We start from the raw sequence: 20,719 nt of genomic DNA on the forward strand, positions 1-20,719 counted from the left end.
ATGTATGATATTTGATGATATGATTTTTAGTAATATTTAAACAAAATTTTCGGGTCGTATTTTTGATGGACGTTTCAATCCTCTTCAGCCTCCAACCCTCCAACACAAAACCCTAGCCTCCTTCGGTGTGTTTTGAGTGTGTGAGCCTATTTTGTGAAGTTTGAAGGATAATGAGTCTCTTTTGTTGCTTGTGTGCTTGGTTCCAACTTAGATCCATCATCTCCATCACATTTCTGATCATTTGGAGGTATATAGTTTCTATCTTGCTCATTACTTCTCTAGATCTATTATTATGTCTTTTTATGATCTTTTTGGTTCAAATCATCTTGTTCTTGGAGTTTGAGTGAACTCCATAACCCTTGAGTGCATTCTATGGCTTCTGGACCATGGTGGTGGTTAGAAAGATGGCTTGCATGACTTAGTTTGGTGTCCATGTTTTTGGTGCATCAACTAAGAACTTAGGTTTAGAGATCTTGACTTATTGGGATGTATTAATGGATAGAGTTGGAAACTTTATCCATCAAGACCTTTGAAAGGACCAAATTTGAGTTTTTGGGCTATGGAGATTAAGGGTTAAGAGCTTAATCCATTAATTTGTTAGATACAGTTCCCACGACGTGGCCAAGAGCTTGCCACAACGTGGTGGCCTGCTGCAATTCGACATTTTGTACTGACTTGGCCACGATGTGGCCAAGAGCTTGCCACGACATGGTGGCTGTTGATATGTTAATTGTTAACTGTTGACCTTTGACCAATTTGACCTTGTGTTAAACTTGAAGGATTTGGGTTGCTGATTGAGGGTTGATCTTTATTTTGTGACTAGTCAGTTCACATGCCTGTCCAGCCCGAGGAGTTGAGAGTGTATCGGTGTTTCTCCGGTTCTGCGTTTGAGGTGAGTTTCCTCTCTATACTATATGTTGTAGTGTATATCCTTCCATGATAGGATATAATGAAGTAGTAGTATGCTGGTTAGAGTATCAGTAGGTCGGTGGTTATCCAATTGAGTGCCCTAGGGGTTGTATGTAGTTATGTAGGATAACTTGAGAACTCTTGATCTAGGCTTTCTAGCATGTTCCCTGTTTGGTTATGGATCTAAAGTAGGATCATCTGTTTAACTGTCTATCCTACCTCTGATTATATACAACTATGCATTCATTTGGTGATCTGCCGGTTGTGGCATAGTGTGTTGTATGAGACCCTATATGATGTAGTGGGTTGTTAGACAGATAGACTAGTATAGAAAGTTGTATGTGTTGTTGGATTACTTGATTGTTTGTTTGTTATATATATATATATATATATATATATATATATATATATATATATATATATATATATATATATATATATATATATATATATATATATATATATATATATATCGATATATCTTGTTGTGGGTGGAGGCGATCCTGATTTGTGTGGTAGGCCAAGATACCCAAGGCGGGGCAACAGTGTGCTGAAGGCCAGGTGCAGACCAACTGTATGCTGAAGGTGAGTGAGATGGACCAGTATTGGACTGAAGGTCATTGTATGTATGCTTGTATGTATGTTGTGGTTTGTGGTATTTTGGGTAGTTCACTAAACTTTGGCTTACAATTGTGGATTAAATATTTTTCTGGTACTTCCGATGATTGTGGGAAGGCGAAGACGTGACTGTACACACTCGTCAGCAGCATTAGAGTTCCAAATTTATTATATTACTTTGATTTTCATATAATTGTATTTTGAACAAATGAGTTTTCTTAACATTGGTTTTTATGAAAATGGTGTTTTACCTCCATTAAAAATGAAAAATTTTGTTGTGAAAATGGGACGTTACAAGTGATATGAAGTTTGGAGTGTACTAAAGCCTCGATCAACTTGAAGATCGTCATCAAGCCTAAAACTTTGGATCTCATCTCCACAATACTCATTAGTCATTACTCATGTAAAATATGGATTTTTTGTACTCCTTAATGGAAAAATAACCGTTGTCAACTTTAATACATTGATATTTGTAATTGCTTATGTGTATATGTACACGTAAACGTACAATCGTTTTTATAACTATAATCGAATAACTGATGATGTTAATCACACATTTGATTATACACTGTTTTCTTTGTTTCAAAAGATGCATGTAAACTTGAAAACAATGGATAATTTAGATTCTATCTGTAATTTTATAAGTTTTTATCTATGTTGTATCTATTAGTCGCCATATCTTTTAGCCTAATAAAAATGTTCATACTTTCGTGTTGTGGATCTCATTCCCAATGAAGAACGGAAATCGAGATGCATTTATATTCTAACAACATATGAGGATGGGATATGGGCATAGATATATTTTCAACACCATCGACATCTCTATTTATTATACGTACTTACACAAATAGCAAAGAATTTCAAAACATGGAGTCACCAATAAAGTGTTGTAGTTGTCAAAGAATTTCGAAATATGGAGGAGCCACCAATGAAGTGTTATGGTTTGTCAACTTAAAGGAATTTTTATTTATTTATTTATTTAAAAAAAGATTATATTTTCCTCATAGCCCAAAAAAATTTTAGAACCGACATGTTAAATCAAATAATTGCTGCATCTTATCCAATGACAATTATACATAATAATCATATTGTATGTGTGTTTTTTAATGTCTTGATCATGTGTGCTTTTTAATATCTTGATCATTGTCCGTGCTTCTCAACCATACATGGCTTTTAGGTCATTAATGTTCAGAAGATGTACGAAGGTTTCTATGCTTGTTATTAGAGCTTTTTGATTTTCTTTGAGACATCAAAAATTATAGAATCTTTTTCCTTTTAGAGATGATAGTTTTGTTGGTCAATACTATCAACCACTAGATTTTTTTTTCTTTCTGAATTTTGAATTTTATATATTTAACTATTTTATTCAAAAATATTGCATTTTTACTCTCTGGCCCTTCAAATGTTTATTATTTTTTCGTAGTTAATTTTTTTTATTTTAATATTCAATATTATAAATTAATTATTTTTAAATATTATTAAAAGAGAAACTTTAATTCACCAATGAAACAATCAGGGCCACTAATTGTGTTTCAATCCTATGTTTTCCACCTTTAGATCAAATTACTGACATCATCTTCTCTAAATAGAATTCAAACACAATTACATTTAATTATAGAATCTTTAATAATTATAGAATCTTTAAATTCAACAATTATTTTCTCAATTAAAACATATCATTTTATTTATATACATGATATCAGTTTCTCGATTTAATATTGTTCCTAATTTAACTCCCTTATTTATAGCTTTTGCCTTTTGGTTTCAAAATTCAAACCCGTTTTTTTTTTAATTTTTTTTTGCGGAAAAAACTCATTAAATAAGCATATCAATAATTCAGTTATTAACCTATAAAATCTAATCTAATCCTATTAAATCAGTAAAATATTTGAGAGTCAAAATTAAATGTAATATTATTTATAATTTATCTCCGAGTATATCTCACATAAAATGAATCAATTTGAGATAATGGTTTGAATTTTAAAACTCATTAAATAAGCAAGTTAATTAATTTGAAAATTTGAATTAATATAACTTATATCTTTTTTTTTTTTAGATGAATAGTCGAAAATCTCCAAGATGATATCTTAGGATCCTAATTTTTTTAGAAGATAGTGATTTCCTTATTCAAAAATACCCCATATATACGATTACATTGAAGTTGTTATTCTTACGATTTTGGATTGAGTCCTACGATTTACAATGTTCTTCTTCAACGATCTTTTTCTCTAATTATTTTTCAGGTTCTTTCTTTACTCTGTTCTCCTTATTCTTCTCCAATTTATTGCATTTACTATGTTCTTATTACATGTTATTACTGTGTTCTTGTTGAGAGGTCATAAAAAATTAATCAATCTACTTTAAGCACATTAGTTTCATTCATTTAGTTATAGAAACAAAATTATATCCTTTAAATCGATTTTTTTAATGTGGTGACCTATGTTTGTCAAAAGAAAGTCATAAAAGTCGTTTTAATGCATGATGGAAAAAATGGTGGAATGGACCAAAAGCAAGATAAAGAACTTTTTTATTATTACACTTCAACTTGCATGGACAAAGACATATATGTTGTTCCAAGGTTTTCAATAACTCTTTTATACATATTATATAATCTTCGGTTAAATTTTTTAATTTTATATTATTGAATTTGTTTATATCAGTGATTTTAGTTTCAAAATCACCATTAGAGTACAAAACTTTTCCGGTGTGATATCACTTACGTTATTTGATCGGGACGCAAAGAAACTTCTGGAAAAACCCGCATAAGAGTTGTTTCAAAAGTTTAATGTGGTTATCGATATTAACTTCATTTACATAAAACTAATTTTTACTTTTTATCGATCTATTTTTATAACCGTTCAATTTTTTTAAAAATTTTTAAGAAGCTAATATGAAAATTTATCCATCTGCTTTGAATTTACTTTTGGATAAAAAGTTGGCGTTCAAAATTCAAATTTCACATTATAATTTGAAGAACAAAGTTGATGGTTATGCAATCTCAAACTTCAATGTTGATAATACAATCATTATTGAATTGTAATTTTCTTTTTTACATCGAACAGATAACATTCTTTTACGAAAAATACTACAAACATTACATTTATTAAATTTCGTTTTTTATATTTCAGTTGATCAAATAACATATTTTTATGTACTACATGAAAGTTCATTATTATTTATTAGTGTTAACCTTTAGCAAATTATGCAACTAATATTATATTTTTGTTCACAACATGTTTTTTTTTTTTTTTTTGTAATAGTTTCTTTGATCGGAAGACATGTATATGTGATTGGATGTAGCCTGAAAAATCATATTTTTATTTTTATAAAGAAAAAATACTTTAGAAATTGACCAAATTACAATTTCTGAATTTGATGTTTATGGCAATGGCAATTCACTTTATTTGTAATGTTTATCGAATTTCTTTGTAGAATCTAACGTTGTTGGTACATGTAACAACTTATCGTTACTTTTGGTTTTACATGACCAATATGAAAAGAGTCATATGAGCCTCCATGTGGGTTGGTACACCGAACAAAACTAATTCATAAAGCTACTACACAACATGTTTTAATCAAGAAGTCACATTATGTTGTGATAAAACAAAGATCACGTAGATTATTTGTGTTAAAAATTGTTGTATTAAAAAACCAAATTTCTCTAATATAAATATTAAATAATTTTATTTAATAAGTTTGGTTCAAAAACTCTAAAAATGAATCTAAGTAACATTTTTTTTTATTAAAAATCCACCTAAGATAAAACCACATATTAATGTGATATGTATTTAATTTATTTTCCTTGCGTTTAACGCGAGTCATAATCTAGTTTAACTATTATAATATTATATATATTATTTTTATAATCATACATATAGTGCCAATATGAGATTAGCCTACTTGGTAGAGACTTTGCCTCTTATAATGAAGGTCTCAAATTTTAATCCGAGAGGTTGATAAATTTTTCTAATTTAGTGATGTTAACTTTTAACCGCTAACTAGTTGTTCAAAAGGAATCATGCATATAATACTTTTATTTTTATAACAATATTGAATATGGACTCTAGATTTAGGACATCTTATTCTAATTTTGACTTTTAACATATTTATTAACTATATATTAATTTATTCTAGTTTTGACTTTTAACATATTTATTAACTATATATTAATTTGCAATATCAGTTGTATTTTTCTTTGTTATTTTGAGCCCTTTTTTTTTCATTTTTATCTGTACTTTCCTTTGCTATTTCCAACCCACCAATTTTATTTTTATGTTTTTTACTTTAAAAACCTATATTTTGTAAATGCAAGTTGCACAATCAGCAAATGCAACAATAACTACATTTTATCAATACAACCATCAAAATTCAATTTACAAAACGAATTGGCATCGCTACAACTCACGGCCGACAAACAACTAGTTTTTATTAAATGCTACTTTCAAGTTATATTTCTTTCTACAAACATGGATGTGCAAAAAATAATAATAAATTATATGAGAGGCTTTATAATATATATCATAAAGATGGGATAACATAGTTAAATTGAAAAAAAAAAAAAAGTCAATAAATAGAAAAGATTTTTTATATTAACTTTTTATTAAATAAAGTTACTAAAAACTGACTTGACAAAACAATAAAACTATTAGAGTGTTCTAGTCTAACTCACTCTAAATATTAATATGGTGAATAGGTATCCTTTTAAATTCCTAATTTAGTTTATGTTCATGTCAAATGTCAATATTTAACATTAAATTACCAATTTAGTTTATGTTCGTGTCAAATGTCAATATTTGACATTTTAAACAAGCAAACCATTAAAGTTTTAAGTTAACATTTAACAATTAAAGAACCGGTATAATGAGTTCGGATTTTTTTTTTTCAGCTCCTACTTTCCAAGAATAGTATAGACATGTCCCCATGTGAAAATTATGAAAATGAAAAGAATGACATGTACATGTGCATATACATATGGATCTTTATTATTCCACTCGCTACACTAAAGAGGTCATGTATTGATGTTTATTAGTAATATTTAATACCTCACCCACTAAAACAGACGTCTACATACTTGTAGTAATTGCTTCAGTGAAAGGAAAAGGGTAAGGCAAACAAACAAGTAGACTCAAAACTAAAACCGTGATTCCCAATGCAACGTACTTGTTATCAGGTTCGCTGATTTCTTCAGCTAGTGGAGCAATTGGCCCTCGTTGTAAGAAAAATATCAAAACCACCCAATAAAATGCCACGTCATCTAACAACGAAGATAGCCCCAATAGCACAATAGAAGCAGCTGTGAACCTCGATGCAGCCTGCCAACAAAAAAAAAATCATAATAAGTTCTCCTATTTAAGGTCAAAGGAAAAAAGTACGTTACATTTTTGGTCCCTGAGTTTTACTACTTTTTCAATTATGATCCAAATAACTTTTTTTTGCATGCTCGAAAATAACATATGGGCGGCCCTATATTTGTAAAAGTTTAGATAATAATAACAATTTTATTTTGACCTTGGACCAAAATTATTAGGTTTCTTCAATATAAAGAACGAAAATGCTAAAAAAAACTAAAATCGTAAGAAATTTTTTTTACAATAGAAAACAAACCTTTCGTCCCCATATTGCAAAAGATATCCGACCACCGTCTAGCTCTCCGGCGGGGATACTGTTGATTGCATTGATGAGAAGTCCGGCCCACGCCCATATCACCAACGGATTCACCGCTATCGTCGCTCCTTCTTTCAAAACATCACCAAGCACCAATTTCGCTATTATAAAAACATACAACAGCATTTTATTATTTACTATATGTTTTCTCCTATACTCTGAATTCATTATAATAATTCATACCTATTCCACCAGCAAGAAGCGATTCGTGAAATACAGAAGCATCAACAATTACCCCGATACCATCAGCTGGTGGCAAGAAAAACCCAAACAGCAAAAGAAGCAACCCTAATGAAAACCCTGCTAAAGGTCCTGCTGCTGCAATTTTCAGAAGATCTTCCCGTTTTGGTACGATGTTTAGAATCCGTGTTATCCCACCAAATGAGCCTATCTGCCACCAAAATTTAAAGACTGTTAGATATATTATATATACCTATACCTATGTGTGTGTCCTTAATTACAAACTAATTAAAAAATCTCACTTGCCAACTGGGTACAAAAAATGGAACCCCGAGTTTAACTCCTGCTTCTTTTGCAACCAAAATGTGACTGATTTCATGTACGCCCAAAATAAGTGCGGTTACTAGGGCTCCAGAAACCCCCTCTTTTAATACTTCCGTATTGTCAAAAACGGATCTGTCACATTATTATGGTCATGTATAAAAAAAAACAAACAAACAAACAAAGTTAACTTTGTATTTATAGATTTACATACAATAAGTTGGATTGTAAAGCGGGGACGTTGCGTAAAAGTAATGTGAATATTGTAACTATTCCAAAAGATCCAGCAGCAAACCATTCTGGGACAGCTGTCATGAAAAAACAAACACAAATATCACAGGGGGATAATGTAGAAAGTAAGCACTAGCAAAAACGGATAAATGCAACAAGTAGCAAGGTAGTTTCTAGTTTTTCGTTATTATATCATTGTATTTTCTTATAACATTTTACTTATTCAAATTATTTGTTATATATAAAGGATAAATTTATTAAATTACAATGTTCCATAAGAAAACAATTGAAAGTACAATGTTGTAATAAGGAAAAAAAGGAAGTACAATGTGAAACTAATAATACCAGTTGTTTCAGGTTGTAAGGTCTTTCTTGGAACAACAACTGCAACAGGTTTATCGTCTTCAGGGTTGATCAGAAGGAAAAGCTTATATTGATCTCCAAATGTCTCCTTCACAAAGAGTATATTTTACATTTTTAACCAATTTATATAAAAAAAAAATGATGATTTGTGTTGTGGGTAAACTAAACTAACATGTAGTCTTTTTTCTATCTTTTTGTAAGTCACAGCAGCTTGTCCACGTAGGTTTCCTTTGAACAGTACTCCAGCCTGTCACATTAAAATGATTGTGACATATTTTTTTCAAAAAATATTTTATGATAATAAAATATAAGTATATATATATATATATATATATATATATATATATATATATATATATATATATATTATTTAATCACCTCATATGGCTCCTGGCTTGTCACAAAGAAAGTGTCGAATCCAAAGACTTGGTCTTTCAAAATGTCGATTGTTTCTTTTGGAATCATGAATAATTCATCAAGTTGTTGTGGCTGTTAAGAATTATAACAAGTTAAAAGAGAGAACAGAATGATATATATGTGTAAAAGTGGAAAGGAGGTTAAATGAATGAAAAATATTCACCTTGACACCTGGCAGGGGTGATCCACTTGTAACCTCTATTTTATCAGCATCCTATTTTGAAAAAAGGTTAATAGCACAAGAAATTAAGAATTGTTGAGTTTTTGTAAAACATCATTAAAATGATTAAAAAAAAAAAAAAAAGTACCTCGGAAAGTCCTTTGGTCTTAGATTCAGTATCATTGGTATTTAGTGTATTGTTGAGTGACTCCAATTGAGCAAGCTGACCCTTGTTCAAATAATAACACATGTCAATCAATCAAAATCGTCTTATATGACTATTTGTCGTACTATATATTTAAAGTTCTCCATTGATAATAATACAATGTTTTCTTCAAATCCAATAAATCAACACTTTGAAAAGGGAAATACCTCAGTCACTTCCTTGGGTTTAGCTTCAACATCATCTTTGTTTAGTAACTTGTTAAGCATATCCAACTGAGTAGGTTGGCCTTTATCCTAACAACAACAACTTTTTATTAGAAACCCCAACATAACAACTACATATTCACACACAAAACACTTAAAACAGGAAAACACCTCGGTAAGTCCTTGGGCCTTGTTACTATCCAGGAACTTGTTAAGTGCTTCCAACTGACTAGGTTGGCCCTTATCCTAACAAAAAAGCTTATCAGTTGCTTCTAAAATCAAGAATCTTACGCTCATATACAAAAGATGATTATAGCGATCAACATGTTTACTTTTTCTTTATCATCCCCAATATCTGAACCACTCGATATCGATGGTTCTGCAGTTTCAGCAGCTTCATGCGCTTCTTTTTCCTAGAGAATATGTTAAACAAATTCAAGATTGTAACCAGATATACTGTGAATGAACAAAATTGCTTTCACATACGACATAGGAAAACGCAAATTTGGTTAATGTGGTTTTCTGGCTTTAACAAATGGGTCATTGGCATCTGTGGTGTTCATATTTTCTTAACAATGTCGTTAAAACCAATTCAATTATGAATAGAAAATGATGATTGTCATGCAAATGTGCAAAACCTGTGTTTGGCCATTGTTAAAGAAAACATACCACCACAACCCAAGCTGCTAATGCCTTATAATCACAGTAACCAAAATATGGGTTTTCGCCTATTCAGAGTTCAGACACACCAAAAAAGTAAACTGAAAGAAAGCAATAGATGCATCACTTTATCATCATCGTCATCAGGTCCAGTCTCCGTTTCACTCGCTCTGCATTTTACCACTCGATTGCCACTAACCACTAACCTAAAGGCAGATCACAACATTATATTTCCAAAAAAAAATTCATACATAACTTCACAAATTATTGCACTAAAACAGCGGTGGCAGTGGCCTTAGGAGATCTTAAACGATGTAAAAACAGTTTTGATAAATTACAGAGGCAACGATTTTTTTTACCTGGAAACGCATTTCACAGGATAAATGTTTCGTCTGATGCCATGATTGATGTACGAAGAGATGAAAGGCTGGAATCGGATGTCGCAACATGAACTGCACTGCGATACAGGAACAATGTTCCCGCGAAAACACGCCGGCGTGGTCATACTCGCAGCAAAACTCATGTGAAAGCTGGCGACATTGAAATTGCTGAATTGATTGGAGTTTTAGGGAGGATTGAGTTGAAAATTAGAGAGTAACAGTGGAGGGTTTTGGGCGTATGGATTGTTAAAGGTGGAGAGGGAAAGGCAATCCTGAGATATTTCAAAATCTTATCTTCAAAAAAACGAGAGAAATCAGAAATTGACTCGGAATGGAAATATGGAATCTTTGTTTATTATTCTTTTACCCGCCATAATTCTCAGAATGGCACCCATGCTGTGGATTTTGTTTGTTTCACTACTGAAAGACAATGGGCTGAAAGCCCATTGGGTTTTTACACGTCAAGTCCAAACATTTGTTTGTTATATAGAGTATGGTCCAGTTTGTTATATAGAGTAAAGGTCACAGAATCCATTGGGCCAATTGGGCCTTGGTCATTGATTCGAAAGAAAAAAATGGGATTAGTATTGGTAGTCTTGAAGCTTGCCTTTTTGTAGAAGTAGAGGTGGAGATTATGCTTTGTGTGTGCAAGTTACTAAAGCAGTGTGCATAGAAACTTCGACTCTTTGATGGGAGGTACTCAAAGCCGAGGGCAGGGGATGTGGGATAGGGTGAGGTTGTCATGGGAAAAGATGCATGCAAACAGTAATATTCCCCATTTTTACTTATGAAAAAGGTGGCAAACGGTGTTATGAATAATTGTTTTCTTCTGTCAAAATATGTTTGAATTGGTGTTAGAACTTATGTGGATTCCTTCGTGAATACAATCGTTAATCAACAAAATGGACCATACTTAAAATAAATAAATAAATCAATCTTCCATCGATAAAAGGAAAGAATACGTAGAAAGCATAACAAGAATATTGCAACCATCACTCCATCAGTTACACACTTTCCGCAGAAGTTGGAAAATAATTCCAATATAGTGAAGATCTAAAATATAAAGTGTGGGGAGATCTTTGTCCCAACATAAATGGAAATATGGACATTGTAAGAATTAACTTGCACTATAATTCACAAAAATATTGTGCCACAAATTTTTTGCAGATCCCACTATTAAGCCAAGAAGAATAAGAATATGATGAGAAAGATTATTAAAATGACAAATATCTTGATTATCAGCCACCTGTTTGATGATATCCGGTTTAAATGCTTCAAAAGAGCTCCTCTAGCACCTTCAACATTTGACAAACTTTCCTCCATATTGTCATCAATCCTGATACCATAATGTAAGAATAATGTTTATGATGATTAATTAATTACCCAAACTACCTTTTTTTCATAAGAATGAACATGAACTAACCTAATAGCTAACTCCCCCTGGTGGGCCACCATTGTAGCCAAATTTGTAAAGATCCCACTCAGTTCTGTAATTGTAGACTCCACACTTTGTAGAGCAACTGCACGATTTTGTGTATAGCTTTCTTGTTGTGGGACCACCTGCTGCTGTAACATTGAGGCTCCCGTGTTCATGTTCTGGGAAGGAGTACTACTCTCAACAGCTAACCTTCTCCTGCATTTACAAAATTAAAACAAAAATCAGATCACCTATTCTATAGTTTCACTACATAAAAATAAGAAATGAGAAAAGAATAAAGTGAAACAGAGTCATAGTTATGATTTATGAAGAACAAATTTATATAATAAACCAGAAAATATACCTTAGTTGGTTGCCAACTTGGACTCCATTTACTGAAGATCTGAGAAAAACAAACAAGATTTATTTAAACATCTATTTCCAAACACATCAAACTTTCATAAATCTCTTATATAATAAGATAAGACAAGATCATCATAGAGAAATTGACAATCAATAGAGATGAGATCTAAATCAAAATTTTACTGACTCACTCAGATGGTTGACCGGATGGAGTTGACCAAGGAGGTGGCTCCATCACGGACTTTGGTTGCTGGCGTAACGGGTTCTCTCTTGCTATACTTGTAGAAAAGATTTGTCTCCTGTTTTCATGAGCCTTGATGTTCTGTTGTAAGAGCAAGAATGAGATTAATTGTAAGTTATAACCATTAAAGGGGAAGGAGGAGAATAAAGAATATAAACAAGAAAGTAGAAACAACCTCAGTCCTTGTTGTTAATACATCTTGAAACTTTTTTGTAGCTCCCATTAGCTTGTTCTTCAAATCATCACAAACAGCAGTAGAATGGACAACTGTATCTTCTGAATAATCACCCTCAGCAATTTCCATGTTTTGAAGAGTTTGCAAATCAGATACAGCTACATTTAGGGCTGTTATATCGTTCTTTATCAAGGCTGTTAGTTCTTGTATCTCCTTCAACGGATCATCAAAAATTGATGACTTCTTAGCCACTGCAAGTCCATCCATATAAACATGTTAATGTTATGACTAAATCCCAACTACAAACAGCTAGAGAAACAAGAATCAAAGTAATTGGGACTCTAAGAAAGAACCAGGAAGCTTTTTTAGTCGCATTATAGCCCACACTAAAGAGAGAATTCAAAATTTAATATGATTTAACTGTGATCTCAAAGCTAATGTTGTACTGTGTTTACCAACCATTGCAGAGCACAGACAGACATAATCTAATTGCCTCTGGATCACATCACAGCTTACAGCCTTTCAGAGAATTCTATTTCGTAATTACCATCAGTCAGAAATAAGCAAGTAAAATCTGATGAAACCAAATCCAGAGATAAGCAAGTATAATCGAGTAAAGTTTTAGTGCCCCTCAAGCAACATATATCGATCTGCACCAACATATCAACATCTAACCATTCAGACATCCTTACAGATTCAAATGAGAAGCAATTGTGAGTACTGCAACGTAACTTTTCCAGTTGGTTCGCTAAAAACGCATAGAGCTTTTCATTGACACGAGGATAGTTGAAAAGCAAGGGAAGTAATGTAACATTGTATGTCAAACCCTACGTTTAACAAAAGAGATGTGTAAAGTGACAAATGCTTACGATTAGCCAGTCTGGAGATTTTTTTGGAGGTTTCATGGATGCCTAATCCAATACGAGAAGCCTTCTTGTTGAATTCGGATCGATATGAAGAAGGAGTTACCGGTAGTTTAGATGACGTCGATGGATCATTTTGCTGATTTGATCGATCTGGATTGGCAGCTGATATTCGCCCAAACTTTTTCAATGTGTCCGACAGAGATCGGAATTCTGATGTCCGATCCCGGAAGGTGGAGTTTCCGGCAGACACCATTGATACCGACAATTTGTTTTCCGTATACTTACGTAACCCTGAATAAAAGGAGCAAAGGTCCGTTGATAGTCACCTCTCGCGTCATATTGAAGTCTAGTTTATAACCATGCGTCCATGTCACCTCATGACCTCGATCTCATTTTTAGATTTTAGGTAATAAGTTGTTAGTTGGTACAAAAATATAAACGTATGGTTATTTTAGACATAATAGAGCTACAAAAACCGTTTGTAATTTTTGAAAAAAAATCACTTTGTGACAATTTTTTTTCAATATCAATCATTGTGATATGCTAAATCATGCGAGAATAATCACAACAAAAGAAAAGTTGTTTAAATATTGTGGCTTTTATACGAATGGGATGTTTGGACAGGGAAAAAAAAAGATGTTTATTGCTTATTCTCACCACAATAAGCTAGGGGTGTTTGGCTAAGCTTATTTATGGCTTATTTTCCGAGCTTATTTTTTATAAGCTCATTTTTTCTAACTTATTTTTCAACTTCTGAGCTTATTATGACTTATACTAAGAAAATAAGCCGAACTCATAAAATATAAGTCAGAAAAAATGAGCTTATAAAAAATAATCTCGAAAAATAAGTCATAAATAAGCTTAGCCAAACACCCACTAAGTTTAAGTGTTTAGATAGGAATCCTTAAAAATCAGCTTATTGTGGTAGGAATAAGCTAAATAAGCTGATTTTAATAAGCATCTCTCTCTTGCTTATTTTTTATTGCTTATTCCCACCACAAACACTTTTGCAAAAATTGCGTATTCCCACCGCAATAAGCTAATAAGCAATAAACTAATAAACTAAAAAGTAATTTATCCAAACACCCCCGAAATATTTAGTGTTAAAGTTTAGTTAAATAAAATCAATAACCACACAACCTTAACAAGTGTTCGATTGTGATGACTATAACCTCCTACAAAAATTTAAACTGAATTATAGTGTCTAAACAACAAAAATTACCACAATGTTAAAAGTTGTATATTGCTCTAGATAAAACATCATAGCAACACGATATCAACAATCAAAGTAGAAAACTTTGTCAAACTTGGGTTGGCTTTCATGTATCAAAATGAATTAGAATGGTTAAAAAAATATAGTGACATTTATAAATTTATTTCCTCGGGTTAAGCATTAACATCACTTATTTCCAAAATCCATAAGAATTAGGAACGAAATAACAAATATCGAATTACTTTTTGTAAAAAGCTGGACTTACCGAAGAAAAGTGAAAAAATAACTCGAGTATATGTCATTTTAATAGGCCCTATTTGAGCATGTCGCGCGTGCGACAACAAAGACACATATTGTGTAGGAGGCCCAATTTTTTTACCCTTAGACCAAAATGGTTAAAACCTATATACTTCTGAAACTAATTATGGAAATTATAGGTAAAACTAATTAAATCCCTATATTAGTATGCGGGGATTCTTCTCTGGCTCTTTTAAGTTAGTAGGAATAGTGTCGAGTTCACCACGGTCCACCTCAACCAAAATATTGTCCACCTCACTTTGTCATCATATTTACCAAGCACCACTAGGGGTTGGGAAGAGAGAGAGAGAGAGAGAGAGAGAGAGAGAGAGAGAGAGAGAGACGTGGCTTGAGGATGTCACGTTCGATTCATGTCATACCACCAGGGATGGTGTACACCACAACCACGCCATACATGCCACACTCACTCCCTCAAGCCTTACACTCATTCGCTTCTATAACTTCAAAGACACTCACAAACAAGACGACACTCACCGTCGCCACCATCGTACCCCCTCATCTGCCCCATCTAAAGACAATTTCAAAGCCACTACTGTAACCACCACTTTCATTGCAACAAATCATCGAAAAACTTACAGAAGAATATGGAGAATCATCATCGTCATCGTACCTCTTATCCACCTCTGTTTTTCGACATATTAAAATCCACCACCTCGTCGTTGAACTCCTTATAACTCACTTACACTTTAGAGAAAGAATAAAGATTTGATTCATTAACGGTCTGAATGAAGTTTTAATTTGGCTTTAGGCTATTATATATGAATCAATTTATGTTTTGGTTTTATTATTGAGATGTATAGTAAAAAAAATGTCATTGTTAAATGGTGGTGATGTTGGTAATAATAGTGGGAGTGTGGTGATGGGAAAAACGCAGCCACAACAGTAAATAACCATGCGGAATAATACTCCGTTTGACTAAACTATTCCCGTCTTGAATGAACCTTTTAGGATGCAAACAAATAGGATAATTTCACTTGCAACAAATCAGCCCCAATGCAAGTTATATGATCAATATAATCAACCCAAAACAATAAGTAATCAAACAATAAAGACATCGGAATTTTAGCGTGGAAACCTCTCAAGAAAGGAGAGTAAAAACCACGGTACTACTAGAGTCGCTTCAAATCCACTATCACCAATATTAGAGCAATAAAAAGTCTTCTCTAGATGTACTAGAGGCATACAATAATCATCATCATCATATATATATATATATATATATATATATATCCTGAGATCCTAAAATTCAGTAAACGATAATGATAAACAAACAGATAAATACGAAACATCTATGATTATCTGTTCACTGGAATAATCTAGATTCCTTTACTCCCCCTCAAGCGGGAGCATGAAGATTCCGAATGCCCAGCTTGTCCGACAACCACTTCAAACGATCTGAACCAAGTGGCTTAGTGAGCAAGTCGGTCAATTGGTCTTGAGTGCTTATCTTCACAGGAACAATATCTTTTGACAAAACACGTTCTCGTACGAAATAGCAATCCATTTCGACATGCTTGGTGCGCTCATGAAACACCGGATTGTGAGCAATGTTGCGGGCGGACTCATTATCACACAAAAGAGGTGTCGGTGCATGGAAATCATCATCAAATTCTGCTAACAACCAACGGGTCCAAAGAACTTCACTCACAGTAGTAGCCATTGCACGATACTCGGCTTCAGCTGAGGATCGAGAAATAACTGATTGTTTCTTGGATTTCCATGAAATCGGTGCACCTCCCAAGAGCAATATGTACCCCGTCCGTGACCTTCGTGAAAAGGGACAACCCAACCAATCCGAATCGCTATATGCAATCAACTCAACATCCTCGGTCTTTGGTAACAACACACCTTGTCCCAACGTAGTTTTGAGATAACGAAGTACTCGCATAGCAGCATTCCAATGACTTTGTCTAGGGTCCGAGACAAATTGGCTAAGAACATTCACGGAATAAGTAATGCCAGGTCTGGTTGCTTGAAGATATAAGAGTCTCCCAACGAGACGTCTATACACACTAGCATCGACCCGATCTTCATCTTCTCCTTTATTTAATTTTAAATTTTGTTCCATTGGAAACCTGCTGGGTCGACATCCAAGAAAACCCGAATCTTCTAGGACATCAATGGTGTACTTTCGTTGGCTAAGAACCAAACCTTCGTTTGTACGAGCCACTTCTATGCCCAAAAAATATTTCAAGGTTCCGAGATCCTTGATACTAAAACTCGCATCAAGTCTAGATTTGGTATGTTTTATCTTTTTCTTGTTGTTACCAACAATTATTACATCATCCACATAAATAAGGGCTGCCACAAAGGTGTCGCCATGCTTATGAACGAATAGTGAATGATCAGCTTGAGATTGTCGAAATTCTAGACTTTGGAGGGTTGTAGTAAATTTTTTATACCAATTTCTCGAGGCTTGTTTTAACCCATACAATGACTTTTTGAGCTTACAGACTCGTGTTTCGTTGTCTTTTCTAAAACCCTGCGGTATCTTCATGTAAATGTCTTCGTCCAAATCTCCATGCAAAAAGGCGTTGTTAACATCTAACTGGTGTATGATCCAGTCACGTTTGACAGCTATAGTGAGAGTAGAACACGCACGGTTACAAGCTTAGCCACCAGGGCAAAGGTGTCATGAAAATCCACACCTTCCATTTGGGGGTAGCCCTTAGCAACAAGACGAGCCTTGTAGCGTTCTATATCTCCATTTGGCTTGTACTTTATCTTATAGACCCACTTGGAATCTATAGCTCTTTTTCCGGAGGGCAACGATGTAAGTTCCCAAGTGTTATTTTGTTCAAGAGCTTGGATCTCCTTTTGCATGGCTTCTTTCCATCGGTCATTTTTAATAGCCTGATGAAAGAACTTTGGCTCATCGTGGGTGGCGATGGCAGCTAAAAAGGACTTGTGAGCATTAGAAAATTTCTCATATGAGACATAATTAGTGAGAGGATGTACCGTGGAGGCGACACGATTGGAAGCGGGTTGCAGATGACTTATCGAAGGAGGCAGTTGTATGTTATAATCTTTGAAGCGAACTGGCTGAGATCGAGTTCTAGTCTCTCTGTTGCTGTCAGTGTTGCTGATTTCTTGGTTCTCGTGATTGTCACTCTCCACGAGTTCGCTGTTTTCATCGATGGTAGTATTATCTAGCTCGAGAGTATCGTGATGATCTTGAGCTTCATCCCGGATGTGGCTGTCGATGATGAAAGGATGCTGAACCGGAGTCGTGGTGACCTCCTTATCAGTGAAGACAAAGAGGTCTTCATCTTCTTCATTTGTCTCCTTACTTTCGTGTATTCGTTTCATTGGAAATTCATGTTCTAGAAATCTTACATCTCTTGAAACTACTAACCTTCTGTACTCCAAGTCATAAATTTTGTAGCCCTTCGTCCCCTGTGGGTAACCAACAAAGATGTCTGGTCTACCTCGCGGCTCAAACTTGTCTCCACCGGTTTCTGTGCTTCGGTAGTAGGCCAAACATCCAAATACTCTCATGTGATCGTAAGTGGGTGATTGATTAAAAAGAACTTCATAGGGAGTGACCCCATTGAGCACTTTCGAGGGAAGCCTGTTGATCATGTAAGTAGCGGTCAAAATACATTCTCCCCAAAAAGCCTTGGGAAGATTGCCCTGGAAACGAAGGGGTCGTACCGTCTCAAGCAAATGTCTATGTTTGCGTTCAACCACCCCATTTTGTTGGGGTGTATATGGACAAGAAGTCTCCAAGACAATTCCCTCTTGTGCATAAAAGCTATGCATTTTATGAGAGACAAATTCTCCCCCGTTGTCACACCTTATACGTTTGATCTCCTTCCCAAACTGCATCTTGACCATCTTGTGAAAATTTATGAGGTGTGTGTTAGCCTCATGCCTATGTCTGAGAAGGAATGTCCATACGGATCGACTAAAATCATCTACTATGGTCAAAAAATAATAAGCCTTTGAAAAAGATGGGGTTCTATACTTTCCCCACACATCACAATGTATAAGATCAAAACAATTTGTAGTCTTTATTTCACTAATGGGAAAAGGAAGCCTTGTGTGTTTAGCCTTAAAACAAGCATCACACACTTCAGCTTGAGCATTTTTAGAAACATTTTTAACAAAGCCTAAACTAGAAATCTTCTTGGGTGATGGATGACCTAGCCTCTTATGCCAAACCTCAAAGGTAGTAACGAAAGATTTCCTCTCCATCGCCCCCATTCGATATAGTCCTCCAATGCAATTACCCGCACCAATCAAGTCCCTCGTCACTAACTTCTGCATCACAAAGAAATCGGGAAAGAAGGTTATAGCACAATGTAAGTTCTTGGCAAGCTTATTCACAGATAACAAATTATAATTGAAATTCGGAACATGCAGGACTCCATTAATCGTAAGGCCTCCTGGAAGGGTATGTTCACCCTCCCCCATAACAGGTATTTTGTCACCATTAGGAATGATGACTGGTGCCTCCTTCGTGTAAGTGATTTTGTTATCAAGAAGATCACTTCTATGGGTGATGTGATCGGTAGCACCCGAGTCAACGACCCATCCATCGTAAGGATTTTCTCTACCTGCCAAGTTAGCCTTCGGAATTGTCTCATTGAGTGACTCCTCCTTGAAGTGTTCCACAAAGAGGTGATATTGCTCATCGGTTAGCCCTGGTATAGGGCTAGGACCCATCTCCACGCAAGCTGCCTTCGACTTGGGTTTATCCTTCTTCCCGGGCCACCAGTCCGGATACCCTATCTTCTTGAAACACCCATCCTTATTGTGACCATCTTTCCCACAAAAGGTGCATTTTTCTGCCTTGTCATTACTTTGCTTGAATGTCTTTGGAATGGGCTTGCTAGCTGATTGAGTTCCTTGCCCTCGTGCGTTTTTCTTCCCCATTAAATTCACTTGAAAAGTCGCTGCTTCAACACCAACTCTTCTTGAACCTCCAGAAATTGCTCGTTGTTGCTAATCTTCAGCCACTAGATGGTATATTGCCCCCAAGGACGGAGTTGGCTTCATAGCAAGTATTTGTGTGCGGATGATAGAAAAATCATCATCGAGTCCCATGAGAAACTCATAGATCTTCTCCTTTTCTTTAAGTTCACTTAATCTTTTTCCCAATTCACAGTCACATTTGTCACACGTACAACGGGGCATGGGAAGAACAAGCTGCAGTTCATCCCACACAGCCTTTAGTTCCGTCTAATAAGAAGAGACAGAAGATCCATCTTGTCTGGTGGCATTTAACGACTGTTTCAGCTCATAGGCACGTGGTGCTCCCTCCTTCTCGAATCTTTCTTCAAGGTCCTTCCAGATTTCGGCTGAAGTATTTGCATATATAACACTGGTTCGAATGTCTTTCTCCATGGCTGTTGTCATCCATCCCTTCACCATGGCATCGGCTCGCATCCAAGCCATGTACGTAGGTGATGTTGATTCCGGCTTCTTGACTGATCCATGGACCAGTCCTGTCTTATTCTTTGCAAACATAAAATTAGTCATCTCCTGCTTCCATTCACTGAAATTATTGTCGTTCAATATGTCGTTAACCTGCATCTGTTTCGGGTAGTCAGACGGGTGGATATAGAAGGGTGAATTGGCATCAATGACATCTCCGTCCTTCTTGCTTCCGTCTCCTTTCTCCCATGTCATGATCTTTGTTAACCATGACCTAACGGATCATAGGCTCTGATACCACAAAAGATCTAATTGAGAATTCGTGCACTACCTTTTTCATTCATAACGTAACTGATGTTAAATACAAAAGCAAACAGGATATATATATATATATATATATATATATATATATATATATATATATCCTGAGATCCTAAAATTCAGTAAAAGATAATGAAAAACAAACAGATAAATA

At 34.5% G+C, this 20,719-nt stretch overlaps 3 protein-coding genes across 4 annotated transcripts; all 3 read right to left on the reverse strand.

Moving 5' to 3' along the window:
* Positions 1–6,419: 6,419 nt before the first annotated feature.
* EGY2 (ethylene-dependent gravitropism-deficient and yellow-green-like 2) lies at positions 6,420–10,615 on the reverse strand. Of its 2 annotated transcripts, none has more exons than XM_079067476.1 (15): positions 10,252–10,615; positions 10,020–10,098; positions 9,565–9,645; positions 9,404–9,478; positions 9,236–9,322; positions 9,012–9,086; positions 8,867–8,917; positions 8,665–8,775; positions 8,459–8,533; positions 8,269–8,374; positions 7,907–8,000; positions 7,674–7,827; positions 7,375–7,582; positions 7,132–7,292; positions 6,420–6,839 (listed from the first exon to the last, which is right to left on the reverse strand). In XM_079067476.1, exons 1-15 carry the CDS (start codon positions 10,413–10,415, stop codon positions 6,591–6,593), a joined length of 1,770 nt encoding a protein of 589 aa, XP_078923602.1. In that variant the 5' UTR covers positions 10,416–10,615; the 3' UTR covers positions 6,420–6,590. The 2 variants fall into 2 exon arrangements, with proteins under 2 accessions (XP_078923602.1, XP_078923601.1); XM_079067475.1 differs by having other exon boundaries at positions 9,012–9,092.
* A 669-nt stretch (positions 10,616–11,284) lies between these two features.
* On the reverse strand, positions 11,285–13,676 carry SYP31 (syntaxin of plants 31). Its single transcript, XM_079063110.1, has 6 exons — positions 13,338–13,676; positions 12,469–12,719; positions 12,244–12,374; positions 12,054–12,092; positions 11,696–11,905; positions 11,285–11,608 (listed from the first exon to the last, which is right to left on the reverse strand). Exons 1-6 carry the CDS (start codon positions 13,585–13,587, stop codon positions 11,449–11,451), a joined length of 1,041 nt encoding a protein of 346 aa, XP_078919236.1. The 5' UTR covers positions 13,588–13,676; the 3' UTR covers positions 11,285–11,448.
* A 6,373-nt stretch (positions 13,677–20,049) lies between these two features.
* On the reverse strand, positions 20,050–20,499 carry LOC145130199 (uncharacterized). Its single transcript, XM_079065037.1, has one exon. The coding sequence runs from the start codon at positions 20,497–20,499 to the stop codon at positions 20,050–20,052; it is 450 nt and encodes a 149-aa protein (XP_078921163.1).
* Between the last annotated feature and the right edge of the window lie 220 nt (positions 20,500–20,719).

Source organism: Lactuca virosa, chromosome 8 (assembly GCF_052849685.1).
Source record: "Lactuca virosa cultivar CGN04683 chromosome 8, Lactuca_virosa_CGN04683_v6, whole genome shotgun sequence".
NCBI classification, from domain to species: Eukaryota; Viridiplantae; Streptophyta; class Magnoliopsida; order Asterales; family Asteraceae; genus Lactuca; species Lactuca virosa.

Coding starts and splice junctions, on each gene's coding strand:
- LOC145130199 (XM_079065037.1), bottom strand. CDS start 20,499: ATGACATGGGAGAAAGGAGACGGAAGCAAGAAGGACGGAGATGTCATT.
- SYP31 (XM_079063110.1), bottom strand. CDS start 13,587: ATGGTGTCTGCCGGAAACTCCACCTTCCGGGATCGGACATCAGAATTC. Junction 11,906..12,053: donor CAAGTTGGCAACCAACTAAG/GTATATTTTCTG, acceptor TTGTAAATGCAG/GAGAAGGTTAGCTGTTGAGA. Junction 11,609..11,695: donor CAGGGGGAGTTAGCTATTAG/GTTAGTTCATGT, acceptor TTATGGTATCAG/GATTGATGACAATATGGAGG.
- EGY2 (XM_079067475.1), bottom strand. CDS start 10,415: ATGAGTTTTGCTGCGAGTATGACCACGCCGGCGTGTTTTCGCGGGAAC. Junction 7,828..7,906: donor GCTTTACAATCCAACTTATT/GTATGTAAATCT, acceptor ATAATGTGACAG/ATCCGTTTTTGACAATACGG. Junction 6,840..7,131: donor TTGCAATATGGGGACGAAAG/GTTTGTTTTCTA, acceptor TTTTGTTGGCAG/GCTGCATCGAGGTTCACAGC.